This window comes from Perognathus longimembris, chromosome 7 (genome assembly GCF_023159225.1).
Source record: "Perognathus longimembris pacificus isolate PPM17 chromosome 7, ASM2315922v1, whole genome shotgun sequence".
Classification (NCBI taxonomy): domain Eukaryota; kingdom Metazoa; phylum Chordata; class Mammalia; order Rodentia; family Heteromyidae; genus Perognathus; species Perognathus longimembris.
Genome location: NC_063167.1, coordinates 17,550,296 through 17,577,325, shown reverse-complemented (window position 1 = coordinate 17,577,325; position 27,030 = coordinate 17,550,296). Strand labels below are relative to the sequence as shown.

The 27,030-nt window shown below is 40.5% G+C and overlaps 1 protein-coding gene and 1 non-coding gene across 7 annotated transcripts in view; one reads left to right on the top strand and one right to left on the bottom strand.

The window, feature by feature from the left end:
- Phactr4 (phosphatase and actin regulator 4) overlaps positions 1–27,030 on the bottom strand; it is an 80,804-nt gene that overhangs the window by 38,583 nt on the left and 15,191 nt on the right. For 2 of the 6 annotated variants that reach the window (XM_048350648.1, XM_048350645.1), the window contains exon 2: positions 25,136–25,189. The exons of 1 other annotated variant lie outside the window; for it this stretch is intronic. Coding sequence is in view for 3 of the 5 variants with exons in the window: in XM_048350645.1 (XP_048206602.1) it covers positions 25,136–25,151 (16 nt within the window). In the remaining 2 variants the exon portion in view is untranslated. Of the gene's footprint in view, positions 1–5,205; positions 5,906–11,340; positions 11,428–25,135; positions 25,190–27,030 lie in introns of those variants that run through there. 3 more of the 6 variants (XM_048350644.1, XM_048350643.1, XM_048350646.1) reach the window with 2 other exon arrangements.
- On the top strand, positions 24,826–24,932 carry LOC125355869. The gene has a single exon (XR_007211790.1). It is a non-coding gene; the product is annotated as a U6 spliceosomal RNA (small nuclear RNA).

The following is a 27,030-nucleotide window of genomic DNA, read 5'->3' as shown; positions in this document are numbered from 1 at the left end:
TCTACCACTGAGGCCTCCTATAACTGGGTTTCAGAGACGTTTATATTTAAAATGTATAAAGGAGGAGATTGTGGGGGGAAGGAAAGTGGGAGAAAAAAGGAGGAAGGGATAACAAGTTTGACAAGGAATGTACTCACTACCTTATGTATGTAACTGTAATACCTCTGTATATCACCTTGACAATAAAATTAAATTTAAAAAATAGACTGTAATGGCTGGGAATATGGCCTAATGGTAGAGTGTTGCCTTGTATAGATGAAGCCATAGGTTTGATTCCTCAGCACCACATACATAGAAAAAGCCATAAGTGGTGCTGTGGCTCAAGTGGTAGAGTGCTAGACTTAAGCAAAAAGAAGCCAGAACAATGCTCAGGTCCTGAGTCCAAGCCCAAGGACTGGCAAAAAAAAAAAAAAGCTGGGCTGGGGATATGGCCTAGTGGCAAGAGAGCTTGCCTCGTATACATGAGGCCCTGGGTTCGATTCCCCAGCACCACATATACAGAAAACGGCCAGAAGTGGCGCTGTGGCTCAAGTGGCAGAGTGCTAGCCTTGAGCAAAAAAAAGAAGCCAGGGACAGTGCTCAGGCCCTGAGTCCAAGCCCCAGGACTGGCCAAAAAAAAAAAAAAAAAGCATAAAGGTCTCCATTTGGCTCATACATATTTTTATAATCAATTATTTATCTAACATCTAAAACGTTTAGTTCAATGATATCCTTCCATATCAAGAAATGCCAAACATCTTTTATAATCTAAGGATTTTGATAATTTAACATTATATGGCCACTGATTGAAATAAATTTTGCTGTAAATATTCCATAGTATCTGACCTTTGTAAACAGACTATAAGTTTATGGTCCTTGAACTATTGTACTTACTCATTTTTGCTAAAAGAGGATTATTATTGGATTAAACAAACTGTTTAGAAAATTGTAAGAAAATTGCAGAATGAAAGTCTGTTACTAATGAACAAAGTAGGCTTTGTCCAGGGAAGACCTACGATTTTTCCTGAAATCTTGCACAGCCTTGGGGATTAGAGAAAACTAGACAAGGCATTTGAGAGAGGTTAGGGAATAAGTTCTCTCTGTACTTTAAAATAGTTAGGGCCAAGATTCTTTCTCTGGAAAAAAGTATTCTGATAGCACCTGTATCAAGAAGTAATGCTGGCGGGGGCGGGGGGGGAGGCTGGGAATATGGCCTAGTGGTAGAGTGCTTGCCTCGTATACATGAAGCCCTGGGTTCGATTCCTCAGCACCACATATATAGAAAAAGCCAGAAGTCATGCTGTGGCTCAAGTGTCAGAATGTTAGCCTTGAGCAAAAAGAAGCCAGGGATAGTGCTCAGGCCCTGAGTCCAAGCTCCAGGACGAAGACGAAGACGAAGACGAAGACGAAGAAGTAATGCTGCCTGAAAGGTAGCTCAGTGGTAGAGCACTTGCCTGGTATACAGGAGTTCTAAGCATGGCAAAAAAAAAAAAAGTTATGTATTTTAACCCTTTTGCAAACTTGATGTTCATACCTGGATATAAATTCCAGGCTTAGAATAGATGTTTATAGTGAGGGACCAGAGTATAAGCTATAAGTTAAATAGAAGAACAATACTTAACACAGAGGGGTCAATACTTTCAAATTCAGTAACAATAGAAATCTTTTAAGGAGTCTATGAAAGAACCCTTTAATGCCCTCAACCCCTGAATTATGGATTACAAATAGGGAAGGTATCTGAATTGTGGCTCAGATGGAGAAATAGGCCTCTTCCCTCTTATGCCAAAGATTCTTGTTGGATATGAGAAAAGTCTAACAATTCTAGTGGATAAATACTAAGTATTTTCTCCAAATTCCCATGAATTGCTTTAATTAGCCCACCCATTATTTATTTCTAAGGTTTTTTTGCTTTGTAAGCTCAGGCTAGCCTGGAATTCACTATGTAACCCAGGCTGGTTTTGAAACTTGTGATTCTCTTTATTCTTTTGAGTGCTGGGATTACAGGTGTGCATCACCAAGACTGGCTTTGTTTGTGTGTTTTGTCTTTTCTTCTTTTCAAGATGAAAGTTTCCCTATGTTGTCTAGTTGGCTTTGAGTACCTGGACTCAAATGATTCTCCTGAAGTCTCAAGTAGCTGGGACCTCAGATATGTGCTACCATCTGTGGCTTCCTTGGGATTATCTCTGAATAATAATGTGTTTCCATTACTTTTTCCTAAATTGCTCTCATTATTATGAGGGTACAAACCAGAACTGTAAGTTCCAGAGCAAAATTAGTCAAATAATGGGAAATGAACATAAGAAAGAGAATCAAGTATCTTTTAGAGTAATATGAAGAGAGAGCAAGACAAGCGGGAAAAAGCTAAAGGGGAAATACAAAGGCAGAGATAGCAAAGAGATAGAGAGGTTAGGCAGAATTTATTTAATTCTTTGATTTTGTACCTAATTTAAGCACATGTCCTAGCTGTTTTAATATGATAAATACTAAAAGACTCTAGTAAAGACAAAGTTACCTTTTATGTTGATTGATAACTATAAAATAAGACTGGAAGGTTTTTCTGTTTTTGTTTTATGAGAAAGTGTTGCCCTGCCAGGCTAGCCTCAAACTTGAAATCCTCCTGCTCCCTCCAGGCATGCACCACCATGCCCAGCAATAACCTTAGCCTTTGCTAGTGCATTTATATGCAAATTTACAAGTTGTTATTGTCAGTATCCAACCAGTTCTTACTACTAGAGCTTTAAACTGCTGGCAAAATAATTGGTATTTCAATGTGGAGAAAGAATTTATCCACTCTAAGAAATCAAATAGTTGAACTCACCAGCTCATAGAAAGTAATTATCCTTAAACAAAATATGCCTATAGGAGAAGTCTATAGATTTACCCAGATAAACTTTCAATATTGCTAGATGATGCAGGAAGATCATGAGTTGGAGTCCAGTATGAGCTACATAATGAGTTCCAGGGTAGCCTGGGCTAAATCATTAAGACCTTGTCTTAAACAAACAAATAAGGCAAAAAAGGCACATTCTTCCACGTTAACAGCTCTAAACTTTCATCATAAGTCAAGTTATTCAACTAATTTTAAGAAGGAACAATTAGCAGGGTGTGGCAAGTGTATCAATCATATTAACACTGGAGTCAGAGGAAGGAGGATCTTGAGTTTAAGACTAACCTGGGTTAAATAGCAATACCCTGTCCCCCGCCCCCAAAAAAGAAAAAAGGGAGAATGCTTTAATAAACCATAAATTTACACATATTTTACTTAAAAATATGATACTAGGACCCTGATCCTCAGATCTCAGCCTCTTGAGTAGCTAGAATTACAGGCATGAACCAACAGGGCCCAGCTTCAAAGTTCTTCCATTATGGCTATTGTTAGGAAACAGTCATGAATTTGGTTCTTAAAAGCATAAAAAATATCAAAAGTATAACATTAGGTGGACATCTTCATAAACACAACCACCCACAACTAAGCTGTAGCTACTAAACAATTTAGTGCTTCTGAAAGCTCTTTCATTCCTACAAGTGTCTAGCATTATTTGAGTTCTTTCTATACTTGTTTAAAAAGGACTAATCAGTGGAGTAGGAAAATTGAGTGGCATGCAAGTGAGTTATTTACCAAATACAGGAGAGGGTTCACTCTGGGAACAAAGTAGCAAACTGTCATCATCAGGGAATGCATGCACAGGAAGAGGGTGGAGTACTGTTCTATGTCTTTAATTTCATTTCTTAAGTTGGAAAGTGAAGGTTCTTTATATTTTTCTGTATACTTTTTTGTTCTATTTATGAAGCATTATCTATGTGCCTTGATTTCAGGAACATATGAAAAATACTTTTTGTCCCTGGGTGCTATTCACGTTTGTAATCCTAGCTATTCAGGGGGCCAAGATCTGAGGATCACAGTTTGATGCCAGCCTGGGCAGAAGAGTCAGTAAGACTCTTATCTCCAATAAACTAGTGTGCTCCTCACACACACAAAAAAAGGCCAGGAATAGAGCTCAGGTGATAAAGAGCTAGCTTTGATGAAAAGAAGCTCAGGGACAGAATCCGGGCCTTGAGTTCAAGCCCCAGAACTGGTACATTTAAAACAACAACAACAACAACAACAACAAAGAAAACCAAAAGAACTTTTCTGTGCTTCTTTTTTTCTTCTTCATTGCTAGCAGTCAAGCCAGGGCCATGCATATATTAGACAAGCAAGCACTCTACCACTGAGCCACATCCTTTTTGTAAATATTTCACCTGAGAAATTTCAGGTGAATATATTCCCTTCAGAGAGTAACATCAAATTATGAGATACACACACACACACACACACACACACACACATATACTGCCTGTGTTCCTACTTTTATGCTTTCCTTTAAGGTGCCTACCATTTTTTTACCTTCAAGACAAAAAGGAACATGGGACTGAAAATGTTTACTGCTTCAATATATCAAAGTGACAGTATAACCCTTTTTCTTAAATAGTATAATGTCCAGAAATTATTTACAGACTTTCTCCCACCTTGCTTACATACATGAATCACTCCTCCACTTCAAACTGTTTTTTCCCAGTTATGATTGTCACCTCACATATAAAGCCCTAAAAAATTCTGACAATGCGCCTGCAGTGGTGAAGGACAACCATTACTATAGGTTTTGAAACTGAGCTACACTCACAATTCTCAGCCTAGTCAGTAGCTATCCTGAGACAATAATTCTTCAGATGGAAAGCACTGACCTCAGAAAAGCTTGTACATCAAAGAAGCAGAAACACCAACACACTGGAAGAAGTCTGAGATTGACTTGGAAAATGTGTAACCAAGTCTAAAAGCTGGTGCAGTTTTCTAAAAATTGGAGCAATTTCTAGAAGTCAGCATTTTATTCCTACACCACTTATTTAACAATTACTCAAGTTTTACAAAAATGCTAATAAGATATCTCTGAATTTAAAGTAGTAACATTTCCAATAGCATTTTTCTTCAAGAGCAAAAAATTCCTAGCAATATCTAAAAATACAACACAGACTTCAAGTAAAACAAAACTGTGAATAGTAAATTAATATAACTAAGTGATAATAACTTACATGTTTTCATTCATTACTCACAAACTTACAACCGTTCCAAAGTTATGAACATCAAAGTTCTTGCATTTAAATTCCTATGAAAAAACTCACTTCACCTGTAAATCTGCCTTGCCTCTGCCAAGATTTTTGGGTTTTTCTTTGCCTTCAATTACTCACCAACTGCATCTGGATTTACCGGTCTGGAGACATCGGCTTGCCCCATGATTATACTCTCTTAGATGTATCTCACGACAACAAACTGTCCCGGACGAAAGCAAACTTGTCTTAAAAGATAAATCCACATAAGGAGGGGAGCAGCAATTCTCTCTCAGTGTCACTGCCAAACGTCAGGAAATGACATGAGGTCAGTTAACCTCCTGGAATTTCTGTTTCCCTGTATCCTGGCCTGGGCACTTGTGATCCTTACAAATATGTCTTCATGCTGGCTCTCTTCACCCAGGAATGCCTGTCATTCCAGAGAGCACACAGTGTAGAGCTAGTGCGGAAGGGGAGGAGACTGCCAACCACATTCTAGCTGCTGAGCGCCTGCCCAACAGCCCACACCCCCTTTTCCTGACATTGAGCTTGTTTGAAATGTTTCAAGCTCAGAGCCACAAAAGAAAGGAAGCCTGCTCAAGACTATACCAAAGTATTTGTAAATTTAATCATAAAATCTCCATTAGGGTGGTTGTGGTCATAAGTATCAATCTAAGGTAAGAGGGACGGAAAAGTCCATTTTAAAGTTTTAGTTCAGCCGGGCACTGGTGGCTCCTGCCTGTAATCCTAGCTACTTGGGAAGCTGAGATCTGAGGAACAGGGTTCAAAGCCAGCCCAGGCAGGAAAGTCTGTGAAACTCTTATCTCCAATTAACCACTAGAAAACCAGAAGTGGCACTGTGGCTCAAGTGGTAGAGTGCTAGCCTTAAGTTGAAGAGTTCAGGGACAGTGCCCAGGCCCAGATTTCAAGCCCCATGACTGACCAAAAAAGAAAAAAAAAAGTTATATTTCAGATATAGGCTTCTAGAATTTCATTGTGGCATGGACTATTTGTTACCCCCTCAACCATCATCCATATGGTGAAATATATATGCTTTGTCTTCATCTTCTGTAAATTTCTAGGATGAGAGCTGGTCGCCAAAAAGACTAAAGCATAAGTAGAAAGCTGGGACTTTTATACATCCCATCTCAACCTTCCAAAAGGGATAAGAACTGAAAGTTATAATGATCACCATTGGCCAATACTAATGAATCATACCTGCGTAATGAAGCTGCCACAAAATTTCAAAATGTCTTTAGAAAGCTCAACTCATGGAGGTTCAGGAGGCTAGCCTAGAGAATGTGTAGAAGTCCTGAGCTCCTTCTCTTAGACCCACCCAGTTCTTCATCTCATATTCACTGATACCCTTTGCAATATCCATGCATGTGTGTATGCGTGTGCACTCGTGTGCCCTTACTGGGCTTGAACTTCAGGGCCTCATGCTCTCCTTGGCTTTTTTGCTCAAAGCTGGAGTGAATGTGGTAGACCACTGAAGCCACACTGCACTTCCAGCTTTTTCCTAGTTATTTAGAAATGAGAGTCTCACCAATCTTTCTGCTTGGGGTGGGTTCACATTGTGGACTCTCAGATCTCAGCCCAAAGTGGCAAGGATTATAGGCATGAACCAGCAGTGCCAGGTTTACAAAATCCTTTATAATAAACCAGAAAACCTAAGTGTTTTCTTGCGACCTGTGAGTTGCTCCAGCAATTATTAGAGCCCTAGAAGGGGTTGTAGGAACTCTGATTTTTAGTTGGCTCAACAGAAGCACTGTCCAAATAACCTGTGGCTTGTGACTGGCATCTGAAGAGGGGATAGGGCTGGGAATATGGCCTACTGGTAAAGTGCTCGCCTCCTGAAGAGGGGATAGTCTTGGGGATTAAGTACTAGACCTATGAGATCTGGAGCTACGTAGACAGTGCCAGAACTGAACTGAATCATGTTAAAGGATACCTGACTAGTTGCAGGACATTGCCTGTTTGGCAGGTAAGAGACACCTGCCCTGCAAATACATACTATATATGCAGTGTCAGAAGTATGTTTTGAGTGTATGATGGAAAAAATCCATTTGAATCCAAACTCTCAATGTGACAGTGATAGGATGGGGCCTATGGGACATCATCACAGATTAGGTCACTAGTAAAGCCCATATAAGTGTGATTCGTGCCTTACAGAAAGGTCTCAGAAGCTTGGCACAGTGGTACATGCCTGTAATCCCAGAATTTGAGAAGAGGATATAGGATGATTGAGAGTTCAGGCTGGGCTTCCCAGGAACTTACTCCCCACTCTATCCTACCCCCAAATAAACATACCTCAGAAAGCTCTCCAGGTGTTTCCACCTCGTGAAGGATGCATTAAAAACCAAAACCAAAAATACAGCTGTCTGGAAACTAGCCAGGGACTTGCATAGACACTAAATCTTCAGCCACCTTAATCTTAGATATGGTTTAAGATAAGATACATGTAACACAATCCTAACTGTTTTTAGCCACATACCCTCGATTATTTCACCAACTCGTAGTAAATGTAAAAGAGAGAACAATTTTGAGCACAATATTAAAAAGTTTTATACCTTATTTCACCACAGCTAATTCTGCATTATGAGGATGTATCATTTATTCTATTTTCAGGTAAGAAAATAAGGGCTAGTGAGATGAAAACTTGTATCTTGGGCCAGGCACCAATGGCTCACTCCTATAATCCTAGCTACTACTCGGGAGTCTCCAAGAGACTCTTTTTTTTTTTTTTTTTTTTTAGCCAGTCCTGGGCCTTGAACTCAGGGCCCGAGCTCTGTCCCTGGCTTCTTTCTGCTCAAGGCTAACACTCTGCCACTTGAGCCACAGCGCCACTTCTGGCCGTTTTCTACATATGTGGTGCTGAGGAATCGAACCCAGGGCTTCATGTATAAGAGGCAAGCACTCTTGCCACTAGGCCACATTCCCAGCCCTCCAAGAGACTCTTATCTCCAATTAATCAAAAACCAGAAGTGGCACTGTGGTTCAAAGTGGTAGAGAGCTAGCCTTGAGTACAAAGAAGCTGTGGGACAGTGCCCAGGCCGTGAGTTCAAGCCCCACAACTGACAAAAAACAAAACAAAACAAAAAAACCCCAAAAACTTGTATCTTATATCACCAAGTTTATAAGTATCCGTGTCTCAATATTCCTTCAATAAAAGATACCAAAAGCAAGAACTTTTAGTTTAAATTTTGCTCTCCAAATTGAGATTTCCTTTTAGCCTTTTCTTAGTACATTCTGCTTTCTCTTATTATCATATTACTATGATCAGTTTTTGATAAAAATAGCAATTGTAGCCAGGTAAGTGGCTTTTGCCTGTAATCCTAGCTACTCAGAAGGCTGAAATCTGGGGACCACGGTTCGAAGTCAGCCCAAGCAGGAAAGTCTAAGAGACTAATATTTCCAATTAGCCACCAGACAACCAGAAGTGGCACTGTGGCTCAAAGTGGTACAATGTTAGCCTTGAGGGAAAAAATTCAGTGACAGCTCTCAGGCCAAGTGTTAGGGATGTGAGTGGAAAAAGCTCAGGGACAGTGCTCAGGCCCTGAGTTCAAGCTCCACAACTGACAAGAAAGAAAAAAAAACATTGAGGAGATGAAAGGATCTAAAAAACGATTACTTTGAATAGTTGAGTAAGTTCAAATCAGGCACGTTTGCCTAGAAACAGTACCTTAGAATCTACCTTATAGATTTATGCATTCCAACATTCCAATATAGCAGCTGAAATCACCTGCCAAGTTTACATTCCTATCTTGCCTTGACTCATGATGATTCTAGTACTGTGAAGGTGGCAATAAAACTGGAAAAAAACAAAAATGAAAGGATTCTTTGTGATCATTTGGCTTAAATCTCCTACTTATTGCAGAAGGATGAAACTGAGGTTCAAAGGGGTTAAATATCTTTGTTCAGAGCCAGGACTAAACCCCAGGTCTCATAATTCTCACTCCAGAACTCATTTCAGCTCTTTTGTATAAATGGCCACAGAAATATGTAAGCTGCTCAACAGTGCACAATGTCACATACCTATAATCCCAGCACTTAGGCTGAGATAGGAAGACTGAGAATTGGAGGGCAGTTTGAGCAACATTAAGCACATTCAAGGCCAACCTAAGTTACATAGTGAGATCCTATCTCACAAAATAAAATTATATCAAAAAGAAACAAGAGAAATGGAAAGGGAAGTTTCACTTTAAATTCACAGGTAGACAACTCTCTTGTTAGCAGCTAATAAAAGATATTCGCCTTTAAGAGTACTTTTCCTGCTCAAGAAACTAGGGGCTGGCAGAGAAGAAAGAGTAAGAAAGACCTTATAAAAATAAGATTTAATAGGCCAGAGAATACAAGGTATAGTTAAAGCCTGTTAACCAGAGCCTCATTTTATTGAAAAATGGCTTGGAGGAGAAAGGACTTGAAAATCCTCATTATCAGGTATAAGCTATGTCATTAATTTCTCCCATGTACAAATGATTTCACTATTTTTCTATCTTTTTATTTTTGCCAGTCCTGGGGCTTGGACTCAGGGCCTGAGCACTGTTTCTGGCTTCTTTTTGTTCAAGGCTAGCACTTTATCACTTGAGCCACAGCACCACTTCTGGCTTTTTCTGTTGGTGAAACTGAGGAATTGAACCCAGGGCTTAATGCATGCTAGGCAAGCACTTTACCGCTAAGCCACATTCCCAGACCCTTTATCTATCTATCTTTCTAGCTGTGGGTATTGCTCAATGGGAGAGCAAGCTCTTGCTTGTCCTAGGTTCAATAGCCAGCATCTTTTTGCAGACCTCACTTGCACATATCAGGCAAATATTCTACCACTGTTAGCTCTGCCTAAGCAATATTTTGTTCCTTAGATTCAACACTCAAATAAAACAGCAATAAAATAATTACAAAATGCCTTGACCATATATATATATATATACATATATTTATTTATTTATTTATTTACTTATTTATTTGTGGCCAGTCCTGGGCCTTGGACTCAGGGCCTGAGCACTGTCCCTGGCTTCTTCCCGCTCAAGGCTAGCACTCTGCCACTTGAGCCACAGCGCCACTTCTGGCCGTTTTCTATATATGTGGTGCTGGAGAATCGAACCCAGGGCTTCATGTATACGAGGCAAGTGCTCTTGCCACTAGGCCATATTCCCAGCCCCGACCTTATAGTTTTTGTTAAAACACTCTTCCATAGATTCTAAACTTCTAATAACATTTATAAATCCTAAAACATTGTTACTAAAGCATATTATACAGCAACATGATAGCATGCTTACATGCCTTATATTTTTAATAAATAATGCTTTAATTTAAATGTGTTTTTGTCCTGAAGTACCAATATAAAGCACTCTACCATTAAGCCATATTCCCAGCCCCAGCTTCCTTTTCTTTACCAGTTGATTTTCTCTAATCTGCCACATCTGGCTCTACAAGTTACTGTGCCTCAAATACCACATTAGAAAACCTTCCTAATCCTTGGGAACTCCTTTTTTTTTGGCCAGTCCTAGGGCTTGAAGTCTGGGCCTGGGCATTGTCCCTGAGCGTCTTTTGCTCAAGGCTAGTACTCTACCACTTGAGCCACAGTACCACTTCTGGCTTTTCTGTGTACGTGGTACTGAGGAATGGGACCCAGGGCTTCATACATGCTAGGCAAGCACTCTACTACTAAGCCACACTCCTAGCCCCAATATTTTTGTTGGTGGTGGTGGTCATGGGGCTTGAGCTCTAGGTCTGGGCCCTGTACCTGAGCTCTTCAGCTCAAGGCTAGCGCTCTACCATTTGAGCCACAGTGATACTTCCAGGAACTCTTTACAATATCATCTATTTGTGTAAATTGTTCCCTTTGCCTGGAATTTCTTTCCCATATCCATCTGGAGAAGTCTTTCCCATATTTTAGGAAATTATTAGTCACTCAAACAGAATTCTAATAAAGATTTTCTGAATTCTGATTGTGCCTAGCATTGTGCTGGTACCAAGAACAAAGTTTTTGCCTTTAAGCTGCAGATAAAGAGGATATACAGTAGAGTATATTGAGTATGTAGGCACTATAAAAGCACATTGATGGGTCAGTATATCTAGAGTCAGCCACAGCAATCAGAAAAACAACAATCATCAGGAGAAACTATTGGAGAGGTATCTGAGTAGGTATGATGACGCATACCTGTGCATATGCAGCAAGAATTATACAAAGAAGAAACAGTATACTTTAATTTGAAGCTTTGCTTGTGGGATCTAGCAGCAAAAGGCAACTAATATATCAAGCATGGTAGTACATACGTATAATCCTTATATTTGGAAAGTTAAAGCAGAAGAATCAGGAGTTCAAAGCAGCAGGGCTACATAATAAGACCATTTCAAACAAAACTAAAGGAAATGAAACAAAACAAGACAAAGTAATTAAGGTAAAGAATGCCAGTATTAAAGACAAGACATGTGGAACCATGGACTATTCTATCACTTGAAGAATCCTGAGAAGTGCTGTGGAACTTCTGTGGGGGAAAAAATGGAAAGTTCATGACCGTTTTGGATAACATACTCCTTGTCCTTTGTAAATTTGTCATTTGTCGCCTTGTTTGGATGGTCACATAAACCCTCGTATACCACTACTGTTGAGCTCAAGATTCTCCACAGAGAGCATCTGTGAACTAGTGTGAAGAATAAGCTAAAAGAGAGAAGGCCAAGGCTGCTAAAATCACTAGATACTCAGCCATCTACTCCTACCTTAAACAGTAGTTTCTCTACAACAGGTTCACTAGAGGCAAAAATAAATAAATAAATAAATAACAACTGTCCTATTCAAGATCAAACACTATGGGTCTGGGAAAGTGGCTTAGCGGTAGAGTGCTTGCCTAGCATGGATGAAGCCCTGGGTTTGAATTCTTTTTTTTTTTTTTTTTGCCAGTACTGGGCCTTGGACTCAGGGCCTGAGCACTGTCCCTGGCTTCTGTTTTGCTCAAGGCTAGCACTCTGCCACTTGAGCCACAGCGCCACTTCTGGCCGTTTTCTGTATATGTGGTGCTGGGGAATTGAACCCAGGGCCTCATGTATATGAGGCAAGCACGCTTGCCACTAGGCCACATCTCCAGCCCCCTGGGTTTGAATTCTTAGCACCATATAAACAGAAAAAGCCAGAAGTGGTGCTGTGGTTCAAGTGGTAGAGTGCGAGCCTTGAGCCAAAAGAAGCCAGAACAGTGCTCTGGCCCTGAGTTCAAGTACCAGGACTGGCAAAAAAAGAAAAGATCAAACACTATAATTACCCTTTCATACTTTGAACAGGCAGCATAATTTTACTAATAGAAAACACAACTGTCTCATTTACTAATGAAGTAATTTGGGAAACCTTACTTTATTAAAAAAAAAAAAAACTCAGTTCACACACCCATAAAATGGGAATCTCTTAGACTTTTCTGCCTGGGCTGGCTTTGAACAGATCTTCCAGGTCTCAGCCTTCTGAGTAGCTAGGGTTATACACATGAGCCACCAGTGCTTGGCTACATGTAGTATATTTTAATCACTGGGAGAGAAGTAAAGATTAGCAAATGTGCTGCTTGGTTCTCAAATACCTGTGAACACTGGTTAATACCACTATGATTTTGGTTTTATTTTTTGAGAAAGGGTTTGCTATTTATCCTGAGGTAGCCTCAAATTTAAGCATATCCTGCTTCAGCCTCCTAAGTGCTGGAATGACAGGTGTGTACCCCATGCCTGGCTTACTATTTACACTAATTAAAAAGTAATTTAAAAGTTTCTCAGTTATACTTAATCCATTTGCAAATGTTCAAAAGCCAAACAAGGCTACTACATGAAGAATGCAAATACAGAACATTTCTATCAGTACAGAAAGTTCTACTAGGCATGCTGAACTAAAAGATTTTTATAGCACACTCAGAAAATTTCCAATTATCACAAGAGTATATCCAAGATATAATGGCACATTTCACCAGCACACAATGTCCATCTTCCACTGAACCAACTACTAAGTAGAGTACTCTCTGAAGGAATCTTGACAGTTTAAAAAAAGTTGCTTTCAGTTACAAACAATTCATTTGTACTCATAATAGCTACAGTCATTTTTTGCAACTAAATCATAACTTATCTAACAACATTCAGTTAAAGTCCCTAAATATCAATAACAATTTAAAGCCTAAGTAACCAAGCAAGAATGGTTCTTTTCACCAATTGGAAAATTAACAATTTTCATCCACTAGCCATCATTTGCTATTCTTTATACTTTACTGTAAATACTTTTCTTTTTTTCTTGGTCTGGTTCTAGGGCTGAACTCAGGACGTAGTGTTGTCCCTGAGTTTTTTTTTGCTAAAGGCTAGCACTCTATCACTTGAACCACAGCTCTACTTCCAGGTTTTTCATGGTTAACTGGAGATTAGGGTCTCAGCAACATTTCTGCCTGGACTGGCTTCAAACCACAGTCCTCAGATCTCAGCCCCCTTAGGAGCTAAGATTACAGGCATGACCCACCAGCATCTGGCTACTTAATTTCTTCCCCTTTCTCCCTCTTTCTCTCTCCCCCCACTTTCCCTCTCCCTTTTTCTCTTCTCTTCTTTTTTTGTGCCAGGACTTGAACTCAGGACTTCACATTTTCAATTGGCTTTTTCACTCATGACTAGATCCCTACCGCTTAAACCAATTTCAGCTTTTTGCTGATTAATTGGAGATAAGTCTCTTGGATTTACCTGTCCAAGGTGGCTTCAAACTACAATCTTCAGATCTCAGCCTCCTGAGTAGTTAGCAATACAGTTCTAAGACACTGTTACCAGGCTAAAATATTACCCTCTCTCTCTCTCTCTCTCTCTCTCTCTCTCTCTTTTTTTTTTGGCCAATCCTGGGCCTCGGACTCAGGGCCTGAGCACTGTCCCTGGCTTCTTTTTTCTCAAGGCTAGCACTCTACCTCTTGAGCCATAGCACCACTTCTGGCTTTTTCTATATATGTGGTACTGAGGAATTGAACCCAGGGCTTCATGTATGCAAGGCAAGCACTCTACCACTAGGCCATATTCCCAGCCCCTCTTTCTCTTTTTCTTTCTCTTTCTCTCTCCCTCCCTCGCTGGTCCTGGAGCTCGAACCCTGGGCCTGGGTGCTTTTGTGCTCAAGCCAGTGATCAACCACTTGAGGTACAGCTCCATTTTTTGGTTTTTGGGGGGCAATTTTTTAGTGGAGATATAAGTGTGTCATGGACTTTCTTGCCCACCTGGTTTGGGACCATGATTCTCAGATCTCAGTCTCCAGAGTAGCTAGGATTACATCGTGAGCCACCAGAACCCAGCTAAAATATTACTTTTTCATGAAGAGAATATAGATTGTAGTTACAGTAGACATTAAGAAACCTTTATTTTTGTGTGTGTGTCTGTGTATGTGCCGATCCGGGGAGTCTCAGACTTTCCTGCCCAGGCAGGAGTCAGCAGTGACTGACAGATGCCTAATCTTTTTTGTTGCTGTGGTTTGTCGTGGGGCTTTAACTCTGGGCTTGGACACTGTGCTTGAGTTCTTCAGTTCAAGGCTAGCACTCTACCACTTGAGCCACAGTACCACTTCCATTTTTTTCTGGTGGGTAATTGGAGATGAGAGTCTTAAAGACTTTCCTGCTTGGGCTGGCTTTGAAACACGGTTCTCAGATCTCAGCCTGCTGAGTAGCTAGGATTACAGGTGTGAGCCACCAGCAAGCCTTAATCTCAAAGAAAGAAAAAAAACAAATACTTTATAAAATCATTTAAGAGTCATAAAAACTAAGTTCCAATTGACATCTGTTAAGCAACCAAGTGGCATCAATGATGTGCAAAAACTAGCCAGACAGAAATCAAGAAGCACCCATCCCAGGGTTTTGAAATGTGTTGGATGTTTCCTAGTAAAGCAGCATTCATTGGCATTCATTGCTGGTGACTCAAAAGATGGCTATCAGCCACTGCCACTTAGTTTTCTCTCTTTCATAAGTCTCTAACTCAGCTGGCTCACAAGTTCACTTGAAGGGAAAGAAAAGAAACCCAAATATTACCAACAATTGGTAATATATCCAGTGTGCTACATTAAATGGCTGATGATAGCTCTAATATCCAAAAGCCATTCCAAATTTCTAATAATGAGTCATCTTAAACATTTACTTCCTGTACAGGTGCAGAAGAATATAGCCTTCATCTTATACTAAATAAAAAGTCTGAGTAATGAACACCTGGTAACACAATGAGTCAATAATAATTCCTGGAAAAGAACTAAGGAAGAAGCTGAGTACCAATGGCTCATGCCTATAACCCAGCTCTTCAGGAGGCTGAGATCTAAGAATCACGGATGCCTATAATCCTAGCTATTCAGGAGGCTGAGATCTAAGAATTGCGGTTTAGGCAAGACAGTCCATGAGACACGTATTTCTGATTAGCCAGAAAAAGCCACACGTAAAGCTGTGGCTCAAGTGGTAGACCTCTAAAGCTTTCAACAAAAAAAGCCCAGGTCCTGAGTTCAAGCCCTAGGATTTGTGTGCATGCACGCACGGGCGCGGGCACACACAAAGAAAAAAAACTAAGGATGATTAATGATATTCCTTGCAAACTTACCTCAGACAATAACTCGTATGCTGTTTATTGATTTGCATGTATAGAACACTCATCTCTTTTTATAATATTCCCCTCTTTCAAAGCCCTCAATTTTTCACAACTTTGGAAGTAACACACTATAGGAAAAAAGGATTATATAATTTTTAAAAATCAGGGCTGGGGATATAGCCTAGTGGCAAGAGTGCCTGCCTCGGTATACCCGAGGCCCTAGGTTCGATTCCCCAGTACCACATATACAGAAAACGGCCAGAAGCGGCGCTGTGGCTCAAGTGGCAGAGTGCTAGCCTTGAGCGGGAAGAAGCCAGGGACAGTGCTTAGGCCCTGAGTCCAAGGCCCAGGACTGGCCAAAAAAATAAAAAATAAAAAAAAAAATCAAAGACAAAATTATGTTTTGGAATATATATATCTTGACTTCTAGACTACTTAAAAAATAAAAAGTGGGGCACAGTAGAATAGGCCTGAAATCCCAGAACTAAGATGAAGCAGAAATTCAAGGCCAGCATGGACTAAGCAGAAAGACCTTGTCTCTAAAATGCCAAACTAGGAATAGAAGGGACATATCTCAACTTAATAGTGGCTATATATGACAAACCTATAGACCAATATCACATTAAAATAGGAAAAAACAAATAATTTCCCTTAAATTCATGAAAGAGACAAGGATGTCCACTTTCCTCATTGTTTTTCTTTTCTTTTTTTTTTGGCCAGTCCTGGGACCTGGACTCAGGGCCTGAGCACTGTCCCTGGCTTCTTTTTGCTCCAGGCTAGCACTCTGCCCCGCTTTCTGTATATGTGGTGCTGGGGAATTGAACCCAGGGCCTCATGTATAGGAGGCAAGCACTCTTGCCACTAGGCCATATCCCCAGCCCCTCCTCATTGTTTTTCAATAGCATACTAGAATTCCTAGCCAGAGCAATAATAATAAAAAAGGATGCAAATAGGTAAAGGAGAAAACAAATTATCCCTATTTGTTGATGATATGATCGTCTACCTGATAGACCCTATGGAATCCATCAAAAAACTTGTGGAACTGATAAAAAAAAATCTTTGGAAATATAGCAAGATACAAATAATATTGAAAATTAGTAGCTTTCCTACACACCAACAATAAACAGGCTGAGAAAGAAACTGGCAAACAATCCACTCACAATAGTCTCAAAAATACCTAGAAGTAACCAGCTGCTCACACCTATAGTCCTAAGCTATGGAGGAGACTGAGATCTGAGGATCGAGGTTTGAAGCCATTCCAGAAAGGAAAGTCCGTGAGACTCTCAACTACAATTAACTACCAAAAAGTCCAAAGGGGAACTGTAGCTCAAGAGGCAGAGAGCTAATCTTGAACAAAAATGCTCAGGGACAGTACATAGATGGAGTTCAAGCCGAGGAGACACACACACACACACACACACACACACACACGCACACACACACACACACACACACACACACACACACACACATCTGCCTAGGCATTACCTTAACCAAGGAAAAGAAAGACATATTGGCAGAATTAAAATCATGAAAATGGCCATTCTACCAAAAGTAATGTACAAATGTTTTGCAATACCCTTTAAAATCTCAGTATCATTCCTCACAGAATTACAGATATCAATTCAAAAGTTCACATGGAAGCATAAATTGCAAAAGCAATTCTAGCACCACTGGAGATATCACAATACCAGACTTCAAACTATCCTACCAAGCCATAATAACAAAACCAGGTACAAAAATATCAGACCTTAAGATCAATGAAACGATATAGAAGAGCCAAGAATAAAACCATACATCTGGGCTAGGAATGTGGCTTAGTGGTAGAGTGCTTGCCTAGCATGCATGAAGTCCTGGGTTTGATTCCTCAGTACTACATAAACAGAAAAAGCCAGAGGTGGCACTGTGGCTCACATGGTAGAGTGCCAGCCTTGAGCAAAAAGAAGCTCAGGGACAGTGCCGAGGCCCTGAGTTCAAGCCCCCAGGACAAACACTCTCTCTCTCTCTCTCACACACACACTCACACACACACTCACTCACACACACACATCTATCACCAACTCATTTGTGTTGTTGTTTTTGTTGTGCCTATCCTGGGACTTGAATTCAGTGCCTGAGTTCTGTCCCTGAGCTTCTTTTGCTCAAGGCTAGCACACTACCACTTGAGCCTTAGCACCGCTGGTAGCTTTTTCTGAGTAATTTATTGGAGATAAGAGTCTCAAAGAATTTCCCAGTTGCCCAGCCTGGCAACTATGATCCTCAGTTCTCAGCTTCCTGAGTAGCTAGGATTACAGGCATGAGCCACCGGCACCCAGCTTCAAATCATTTTTGACAAAGGAGTCAAGAAGATACCCCGGGGGCTGGGGATATGGCCTAGTGGCAAGAGTGCCTGCCTCATATACATGAGGCCCTGGGTTCGATTCCCCAGCACCACATATACAGAAAATGGCCAGAAGTGGCGCTGTGGCTCAAGTGGCAGAGTGCTAGCCTTGAGCAAAAGGAAGCCAGGGACAGTGCTCGGGCCCTGAGTCCAAGCTCCAGGACTGGCCAAAAAAAAAAAAAAAGAAGAAGATACCCCGGGAAGAGACAGCATCTGCAACAAATTGTGCTGGAAAAACTGGGTATCTATCTTCAAGAGACTAACACTGGACTTCTATCTTTCACCTGTATAAAAACCAAGGAAATTATAGGCACAAGGTACATTTCTTAACAGCATTTCAGATACCCATGGGATGGGAGCAAAAATTCACAAAATGAGACATTAAAGTTTCTGCATGGCAAATAAACAACCACCAGAACTAAGAAACAACCTATGGAATGGGAGAAAATCATCACCAGGTATTTAAACCAGCCTATCAAGCAAGCTAAGCAATCTCAAGGCTTAGTTAAAAATCCAGCAAAAAAAATAAAAATAAAAATAGCAAAACAAAGATATATACCTACACAACTGCCCTGGTGGGGGTGGGGTAGAGGATGAGGGAGAAGAATCATAAAAGTAGATACGTCAAAATGTTTTTAGTACTGGATGCTGGTGGCTCACACCTAGCTACTCAAGATCTAAGGATCATGATTTGAATTGACCCCAGGAAGGAAAGTCCATGAGACTTTTATCTCCAATTATCCACCAGAAAACCAGAAGTGGAACTGTGGCTCAAAGTGGTAGAACACTAGTCTTGAGCAAAAAAATCCTCAGGAATAGTGCCCAGGCCTTGAGTTCCAACAATAACAAAATGTTTATTGGGTGCTGGTGGCTCACACCTGTAATCCTAGCTACTTAGGAGGCTGATATCGGAGGATCACAGTTCAAAGCCAGCCTGCGCAGAAAAATCCATTTGACTCATCTCCAATCAACCATGAGAAAACTGGAAGTAGGCCTGTGGCTCAAAGTGGTACAATGTTAGCCTTGAGCAAAAGAGCTCAAGGACAGCATCCAGGCCTTGAGTTCAAGCCTCACACATGACAAAAAAAAAAAAAAAAAGTTTAGCAGCTGGACACTAGTGGTTCATGCCTCTAACCCTAGCTATTAAAGAGGCTGATATCTATGGGATCACAGTTCAAGGCCAGCTCAAGCAGAAAAGCCCAAGAAGCTCTATTCAAATAAAAGGAAACTTTTATGACCTTGGGTTAAGAAAACATTTCTTTTTTTTTGCCAGTCCTGGGCCTTGGACTCAGGGCCTGAGCACTGTCCCTGGCTTCTCTTTGCTCAAGGCCAGCACTCTGCCACTTGAGTCACAGCGCCACTTCTAGCCATTTTCTGTATATGTGGTGCTTGGGAATCGAACCCAGGGCTTCAAGTATACGAGCGCTCTTGCCACTAGGCCATATCCCCAGCCCCAAGAAAACATTTCTTAAGGACACAAAAAGAATGAACTCATTACAGTGGATTTCAATAAATTTGAAACTTTTACTAGTGAAAAAATATGACAAGTAACAGGCAGAAAAAAAAAAGCACTTACATAACACATAATATAGGTAAGGACAAGGTATGTAGAAGCAAATTCAGACAGAACCCAATCTATCCATTTAGTGAACTTATCACATTTCCAATGATTTTCTAGGAGTAAGTAGAAGTGATAAGAAGTAGTAAGAGGGCACTGAGTTAGACCATAATAACAGCAGCATGCTGAACTTTCCAGGCATACATCATAAGATTGTGCTACTTCTCTCTACCAAACAGTCTACTTATTTCATCATATGCCTTCAACCAAAGTATTTTTTCAAAAAAATGTGCTTATATATGTACAGGGAGGATACATGGAAACTTAATGAAATCACTCAGATGTTTTAAAACATTTTGAGAATTTAATTAGCACACAGATCCTCCCCCATGCAAAAAAAAAAAAAGCTTCTAATTTAGGGCTGTGGATATAGCTAAGTGATAGACAGCACTTGCCTGCAAGTTGAAGGTCCTTGGTTCAATCTTCAGCACAACAAAAAGAAAAACACAAAAACCAAAAAACCTAATTGCAATGTACATCTCCACTCTTAACAAGAACACACAGCTAGTAATTACTGAGCGCCAGAGAAAAACTCTATTATGAAAGAACCCAAAATAAATGGAAAATAAGTACAAGATGTTAATCTCTGATCTTAGATAAAAGAATTCAGATACAGACATTTGCACAAAATATGCCTTTAAACATAAAGAACTATATGAATTATGTGTAATTGAGAAATAGAACTACTTTGCCTTTAAATAATTTTGGAAATAGATATTCCTTTTATTAATAGGTTGATTATATGATGAATGTTATTTTCAAGGTTAAAAAGCAATGACTATAAATAAAATTTCATACATACATAATCAAAAAAAGGACATGATATCCATCATTGGGAAGGTAAAAAAAAAATGGGCTGGGAATGTAGCCTAGCAGTAGAGTGCTTACATAGCATGCATGAGGCCTTGGGTTCGATTCCTCAGCACCACATACACAGAAAAAAGCCGCAAGTGGTGCTGTGGCTCAAGTAGTAGAAAAAGAAGCCAGGGACAGTGCTCAGGCCCTGAGTTCAAGCCCCACAAATGGAAAAAAAAAAGATGGAAGCAGGGGAGGTGGGTTGGGGGAGGGAAGGTGGAAGAAAAATGAGAAAGAGGGTAACAAGTATGACAAGAAATGTATTCACAGGGGCTGGGAATATGGCCTAGTGGCAAGAGTACTCGCCTCCCATACATGAAGCCCTGGGTTCGATTCCTCAGCACCACATATACAGAAAATGGCCAGAAGTGGCGCTGTGACCCAAGTGGCAGAGTACTAGCCTTGAGCAAAGAGAAGCCAGGGACAGTGCTCAGGCCCTGAGTCCAACCCCCAGGACTGGCAAAAAAAAAAGAAAGAAAGAAATGTACTCACTACCTTAAGTATGTAACTGTAACCCCTCTGGACATCATCTTGACAATTTTTTTTTAAAAAGGAAAGATTCATCCTTGTAGTCACATATGATACTATTTCCTTCCTTTGTAAATAGTGAATGATGCTTCATTGGGCATAGGTACTATATTTTGTTTATGCATTCATCCACTAACGGCATCTTTACATTTTTAGAGGTCATCAAGTTAACCTATAATAGAAAATAGCCCTTTAAATACTTAAATCTTTTTCTGCTTTATTCTCTTTTCTAAATCTGTTTCTTTTCTTATTGCAAAACAAACAAACAACTTTGGGAAATAACTAGGGAGGATAGATCAAAAAAAATTATTTTTTCCCAGAGCTGAGAACCAAAATCAGGGCCTTGAACTTGCCAGGCAAGTAAGTGTTCTTCCACTAAGCTAAATCCAAATCCTCATCCCAATACATAGAAATTTACATTTATTTTACATCATTTTACATCTTTTTCTTTTGTCCCAGGGCTTTAACTCTGGGTCTGAGGGCTGTTGCTAAGGCTTTTCACTCGAGGCCAGCATTCTATCACTTGAGCCACAGCTCCCCTTCTAGCTTTTCTTGCTAATTAATTGGAGATAAACAGTCTCATGGAAGCTGGGTGCTGGTGGCTCAGGCCTATAATCCTAGCTGCTCAAGAGGCTGAGATCTTACTCAGCCTGGGTAAGAAAATCCAAATCCAAAATCTGTGAGATTCTTATCTCCCATTAACCACCTGAAAATTAGGAGTGGAATTGTGGCTCAAACTGGTAGAGTGCTAGCCTTGAGCAAAAAAGCACAGAAACAGGGTGTAGGCTCTGAGTTCAAGTCCCATGACTATTAGAAAAGTAAGAGGTGCATTGGAATAATCTTATAAAGAAGCTTATAGGAGAAAGTGGCACTATGGCTCAAGTGGTAGAAGCTAGTCATGAGCACAAAGAGGCTCAGGAACAGCACCCAGATCCTGAGGTCAAGCCCCAGGACTGGCAAAAACAAACAAACAAACAAAAACTATTTGACCTTTCCTCAAAAGGAAGTTTCTCATTATGAAAGAAAACAATATTTGTGGGCTGGGAATGTGGCTTAGTGGTAGAGTGCTTGTCTAGCATTCATGAAACCCTGGGTTCGATTCCTCAGTACCACATACACAGAAAAAGCCCTGATTTCAAGCCCCAGTACCAGCATTTTTAAAAGGAGGGGCTGGGAATATGGCCTAGTGGTAGAGGGCTTGCCTCGTATACATGAAGTGCTGGGTTCAATTCCTCATCACCACATATATAGAAAAAGCCAGAAGTGGCGCTGTGGCTCAAGTGGTAGAGTACTACTAGTCTTGAGCAAAAAAAGCCCCAGGACTGGCAAAAAAAAACAATATTTATAATCAGTGATGTTTTCAAATGAAATTTAGAACTATGAAAATTTTATACACAGAGTAATTATCACAGTGTCTCACAGCCTAGTGCTGATGGCTCATGTCTGTAATACTAGCTACTCAGGAGACTGAGTAATTGTTATATCATGGACTTTCCTGCCTAGGCTGGTTTTGAACCACGATCCTCAGATCTCAGCATCCTGAGTAGCTAGGCCTGAACTACTAGTAAGACTCTATTTCTTTGTTTCTTTTTGCTTTGGTTTTTCATTTTTATTTTTGTGCCTGTACTGGGGCTTGAACTCAGGGTTTCATGGTCTTGCATGGCTTTTTTGTTCAAGGCTGGTGCTCAGCCACAAAATCCACAGCTCTACTTCTGCATATGTATACGGCCTTTAAAATTTGTTACGATGCTACTAAAATAAAATCAATCAACCAATTTGTCATAAATATTTTATTCAAAAGTTAACTTGTTGGCTGGACACCTATCTACTCAGGAAGCTGAGATCTGAGGATCATCGTTTGAAGCCAGCCCAGGCACAAAAGTCCCCATGAGACTCTTATCTCCAATTAACTACTCAAAAACTGGAAGTGGTGCTGTAGCAAAAGTGGTAGAGCGCTAGCCTTGAGCACAAAGAGGCTCAGCGACAGCACCCAGGCCCAGAATTCAACCCCAACCAACAAGACAAAACAAACAAAAAAAACCAAACAAACAAACATGTCAACAAAACTATAAATTTGTTATCCAAGTACTGACTGCCCTCTAGTGTTCAAGCTAAAGATCTCATTGGTAGAGCAGGGGGGCGTGGCTCAGTGGTAGAGCACCTGCCTAACTAAGCATGAAACTCAAGTTCAACCACAATACTGTTAAAAGAAAAAAAAAGCCAAGTGATGGTGACTCAACTCTGTAATCCTAGCTACAAAGGAGGCTGAGATATGAAGATCACAGTTTAAAGCCAGTCTGGTCAGAAAAGTCTGTGAAACTCCTATCTTCAATTAACCATGGAAGGGCTGGGAATATGGCCTAGTGGCAAGAGAGCCTGCCTCGTATACATGAAGCCCTGGGTTCAATTCCCCAGTACCACATATATGGAAAACGGCCAGAAGTGGCGCTGTGGCTCAAGTGGTAGAGTGCTAGCCTTGAGCAAAAAGAAGCCAGGGACAGTGCTCAGGCCCTGAGTCCAAGGCCCAGGACTGGCAAAAAAAAAAAAAAAAAAAAAAAAAATTAACCATGGAAAAGCCTGGAGTTGTTGCTCAAGTGGTAGAGCACTAGCCTTGAGCAAAAAAGCTCAGGGACAATGCCCAGGACCTAAGTTCAAGCCCCAGGACTGGCACAAAAAAAAAAAAAAATGAATACAAGTAATTTCTCAGGCTTACTTTTTTTTTTATTATTATTAAGTAGTTGCACAAAGGGGTTATAATTCCATGTCAGTTATGAGTACAATGTTTCTTGGACATTGTCACCCCTTCCTTCATTTTCTCCTCCCATTCCTACCCAGGAGTTACGTAGTTTATCTTTAATATGGTATACATTGAATACAATGACTGCATTTGCTCACCTTTACTTCCTCCATTTCTGTGTCCCCCCGAAAACACATTCTCTTTCTTAGTATTTGTTTTGATAAGCAGTACTTTAGCTGTTCATAGGAGTTATGCATTTGGATTCTTCCCATAAATACACCCTCCTTTAGTCGATTTGTGTGTAAACGTATTAAGCCCTGTATAATTATCAAGACTAGTTGTATTTTAGATGAGGCTTCCACATATGAGCGAAAATATCTGTTTGTCTCTCTGAGTCAGGCTTAGTGTATAACACATATCAACAGATATAAACTTTGCAAATTTAACAGTATAAATAAATACTAAAAGCAAAAAAAGAGAAATATTATTCTAGAAAGTAGCATACTGAACATGAAAAAATTAATTTACTGTACTCTCAAGGTTTTCACAAAGATGAGGATAAAGCACTAATATTTTTACTAAAAACACTGATGAGACTGAACTATACAATTCATGGGTGGAGTCAGGAGGTAACTGGGAGAAAATGGGGGAACAGAAGACTATACAAAAGGAAATATAGGGCTGGGAATGTGGCTTGGTGGTAGAGTGCTTGCTAGCATGCATGAAGCCTGGGTTTGCTCAGTACCACATACACAGAAAAAGCTGGAAGTGGCTCTGTTAATCAAGTGGTAGAGTGCTAGCCTGGAGCAAAGGAAGTTCAGGGAGAGTGCCCAGGCCAAGAGTTCAAGTCCCAGGACTGGCCAAAAAAACAAAACAAGGGCTGGGGATATGGCCTAGTGGCAAGAGTGCCTGCCTCGGATACACGAGGCCCTAGGTTCGATTCCCCAGCACCACATATACAGAAAACGGCCAGAAGCGGTACTGTGGCTCAAGCAGCACAGTGCTAGCCTTGAGCGGGAAGAAGCCAGGGACAGTGCTCAGGCCCTGAGTCCAAGGCCCAGGACTGGCAAAAAAAAAAAAAAAACAGGAAGTACAGTGCTCCCTTCGGAAGCACATATACTAAAATCGGAACAATACAGAGAAGATTAGCATAGCTCCTCTGCAAGGATGCCACACAAATTTGTGAAGTGTTCCATATTTTTAGGTAACAAGTTTGACAAGAAATGTACTCACTGTAACTGTAACCTCTCTGTACATTACCTTGACAATAAAATTTAAATTAAATTTTAAAAAGGAAATATACTCATTATCTGACTCATGTAATTATAATCCCTCTGTACATCACCTTTATAATAAAGTAAATTAATAATAAAAGAAAATAAAGAAAAATGCAGGTAACACTCACCAAATTTATCTTCCATGCCACTATGAACCAATTTATGAAGGTAGGGTATAGTTTCTAAAAAGAGAAAAAGAAAAATAATACTGAAAAAGTAAAATTTACCACCATATAAAACCTGATATACACTAGGGTTTTAACTTGGGGCTCTCCTTTGGCTTTTGTTCACCCAAGGCTGGCATTTTACCACTTGAGCTAAACACCTTTTTCCACTTCTATTCTTTTAAACACCAAGTTAAAAAAAGAAAGAAAGAAAGAAAAAAACCTGGCTGGGCACTAAGGAAGCTGACATATGAGAAGCACAGTTCCAAGTCACCCTGGCAGGAAAGTCTATGAGACTTTCTTTTGTGTGCCAGTCCTGGGGCTTGAACTCAGTGCCTGGACAAAGTCTCTGAGCTTTCTTTTGCTCAAGGCTAGTACTCTGCCACTTGATCCACTGCGCTACTTGGGGCTTTTTCTGTTTATGTGGTACTAAGGAATCGAACCCAGGGCTTCACATATGCTAGGCAAGCACTCTACCACTAAGCCACATGCCTAGCTCTCTTATACTTTATGAGCCCTCCTATATATGAGACTCTTTTGGGGGTGGAGGGAGGGTAGATCGTGGTGCTTGAACTTTGGGCCTTGGCGCTGTCCCCTGAGCTCTTCAACTCAAGGCTAGCCCTCTACCACTTGAGCCACAGCACCACTTCCAGTTTTCCGGTGGTTAACTGGGCTGGCTTTGTTTGAACTGCGATCTTCAGATCTCAGCCACCTCAATAGCTAGGATTACAGGCGTGAGCCACTGGTGCCAGCCAGATATGAGACTTTTTTTTTTTTTTTTTTTTTTTTTGCCAGTCCTGGGTCTTGGACTCAGGGCCTGAGTACTGTCCCTGGCTTCTTTTTGCTCAAGGCTAGCACTCTGCCACTTGAGCCACAGTGCCACTTCTGGCTGTTTTCTGTATATGTGGTGCTGGGGAATTGGACCCAGGGCTTCATGTATAGGAGGCAAGCACTCTTGCCACTAGGCCATATCCCCAGCCCTATGAGACTCTTATATCCAATTAACCACCAGAAAACAAGAAGAGGAGCTATGGCTCAAAGTAGTACAACACTAGCCTTGAGCAGAAAAACCCAGGGACTGAGCCCAGGCCCTGAGTTTAAGCCCCATGACTGACCAAAAGAAAATCATCATGATGCAAATAAGCAGAAAAGTATGGCAAGTATTTCAGAGAGCTGGGGGTGAGGGGGTGAGGGGGTGAGGGGGAGTAGTCAATAAGTTGGGCTCTGGTGGCTCATGCTAGCTCTCCTAGCTACTCAGGAAGCTGAGATCGAAGGATAAAACCAGCCAAGAAAATCGTGAGAGTCTTATTTCCAATTAACCACCAGAAAACTGGAAGTGGTGCTGTGGCTCAAAGTGGTAGAGTGTTAGCCTTGAGCAAAAGAGCACCCAGGCCCTGAGTTCAAGCTCCATGACAAACAAACAAACAAACAAAAAAGAGTAGTCAATAAAACACTATTGGTGGGGGATTGGGGAAAAGGGAAGGTGAGAGAAAAATGAAGGAGGAGGTATAAAGTTTGACAAGAAATGTACTCACTACCTTAACCTATCTGTACATCACCTAAAACTAATTTAAAAAGAACACTATTGAGGAAGTCCAGGAAGCATATTTTTTCTCAAAACAAACAAAAAATACTATAGAGGATCCTTGATGTTGAATTTTTAAAGATTTTAAACATATTCCTATCAATAATTCAAAAAAATTAAAGGAGAGCCAGCAGATGTAGCTCAATAGTAGAAGGTTTATCTAGCATGAGCTTATATGTTTGATTCTACCACTATACAAAAGAACCAAAAGAAATCATGTCAAAACCTTTTATTTGGGGGCTGGGCAAAGCGCTTGCCTAGCAAGTGCAACGTC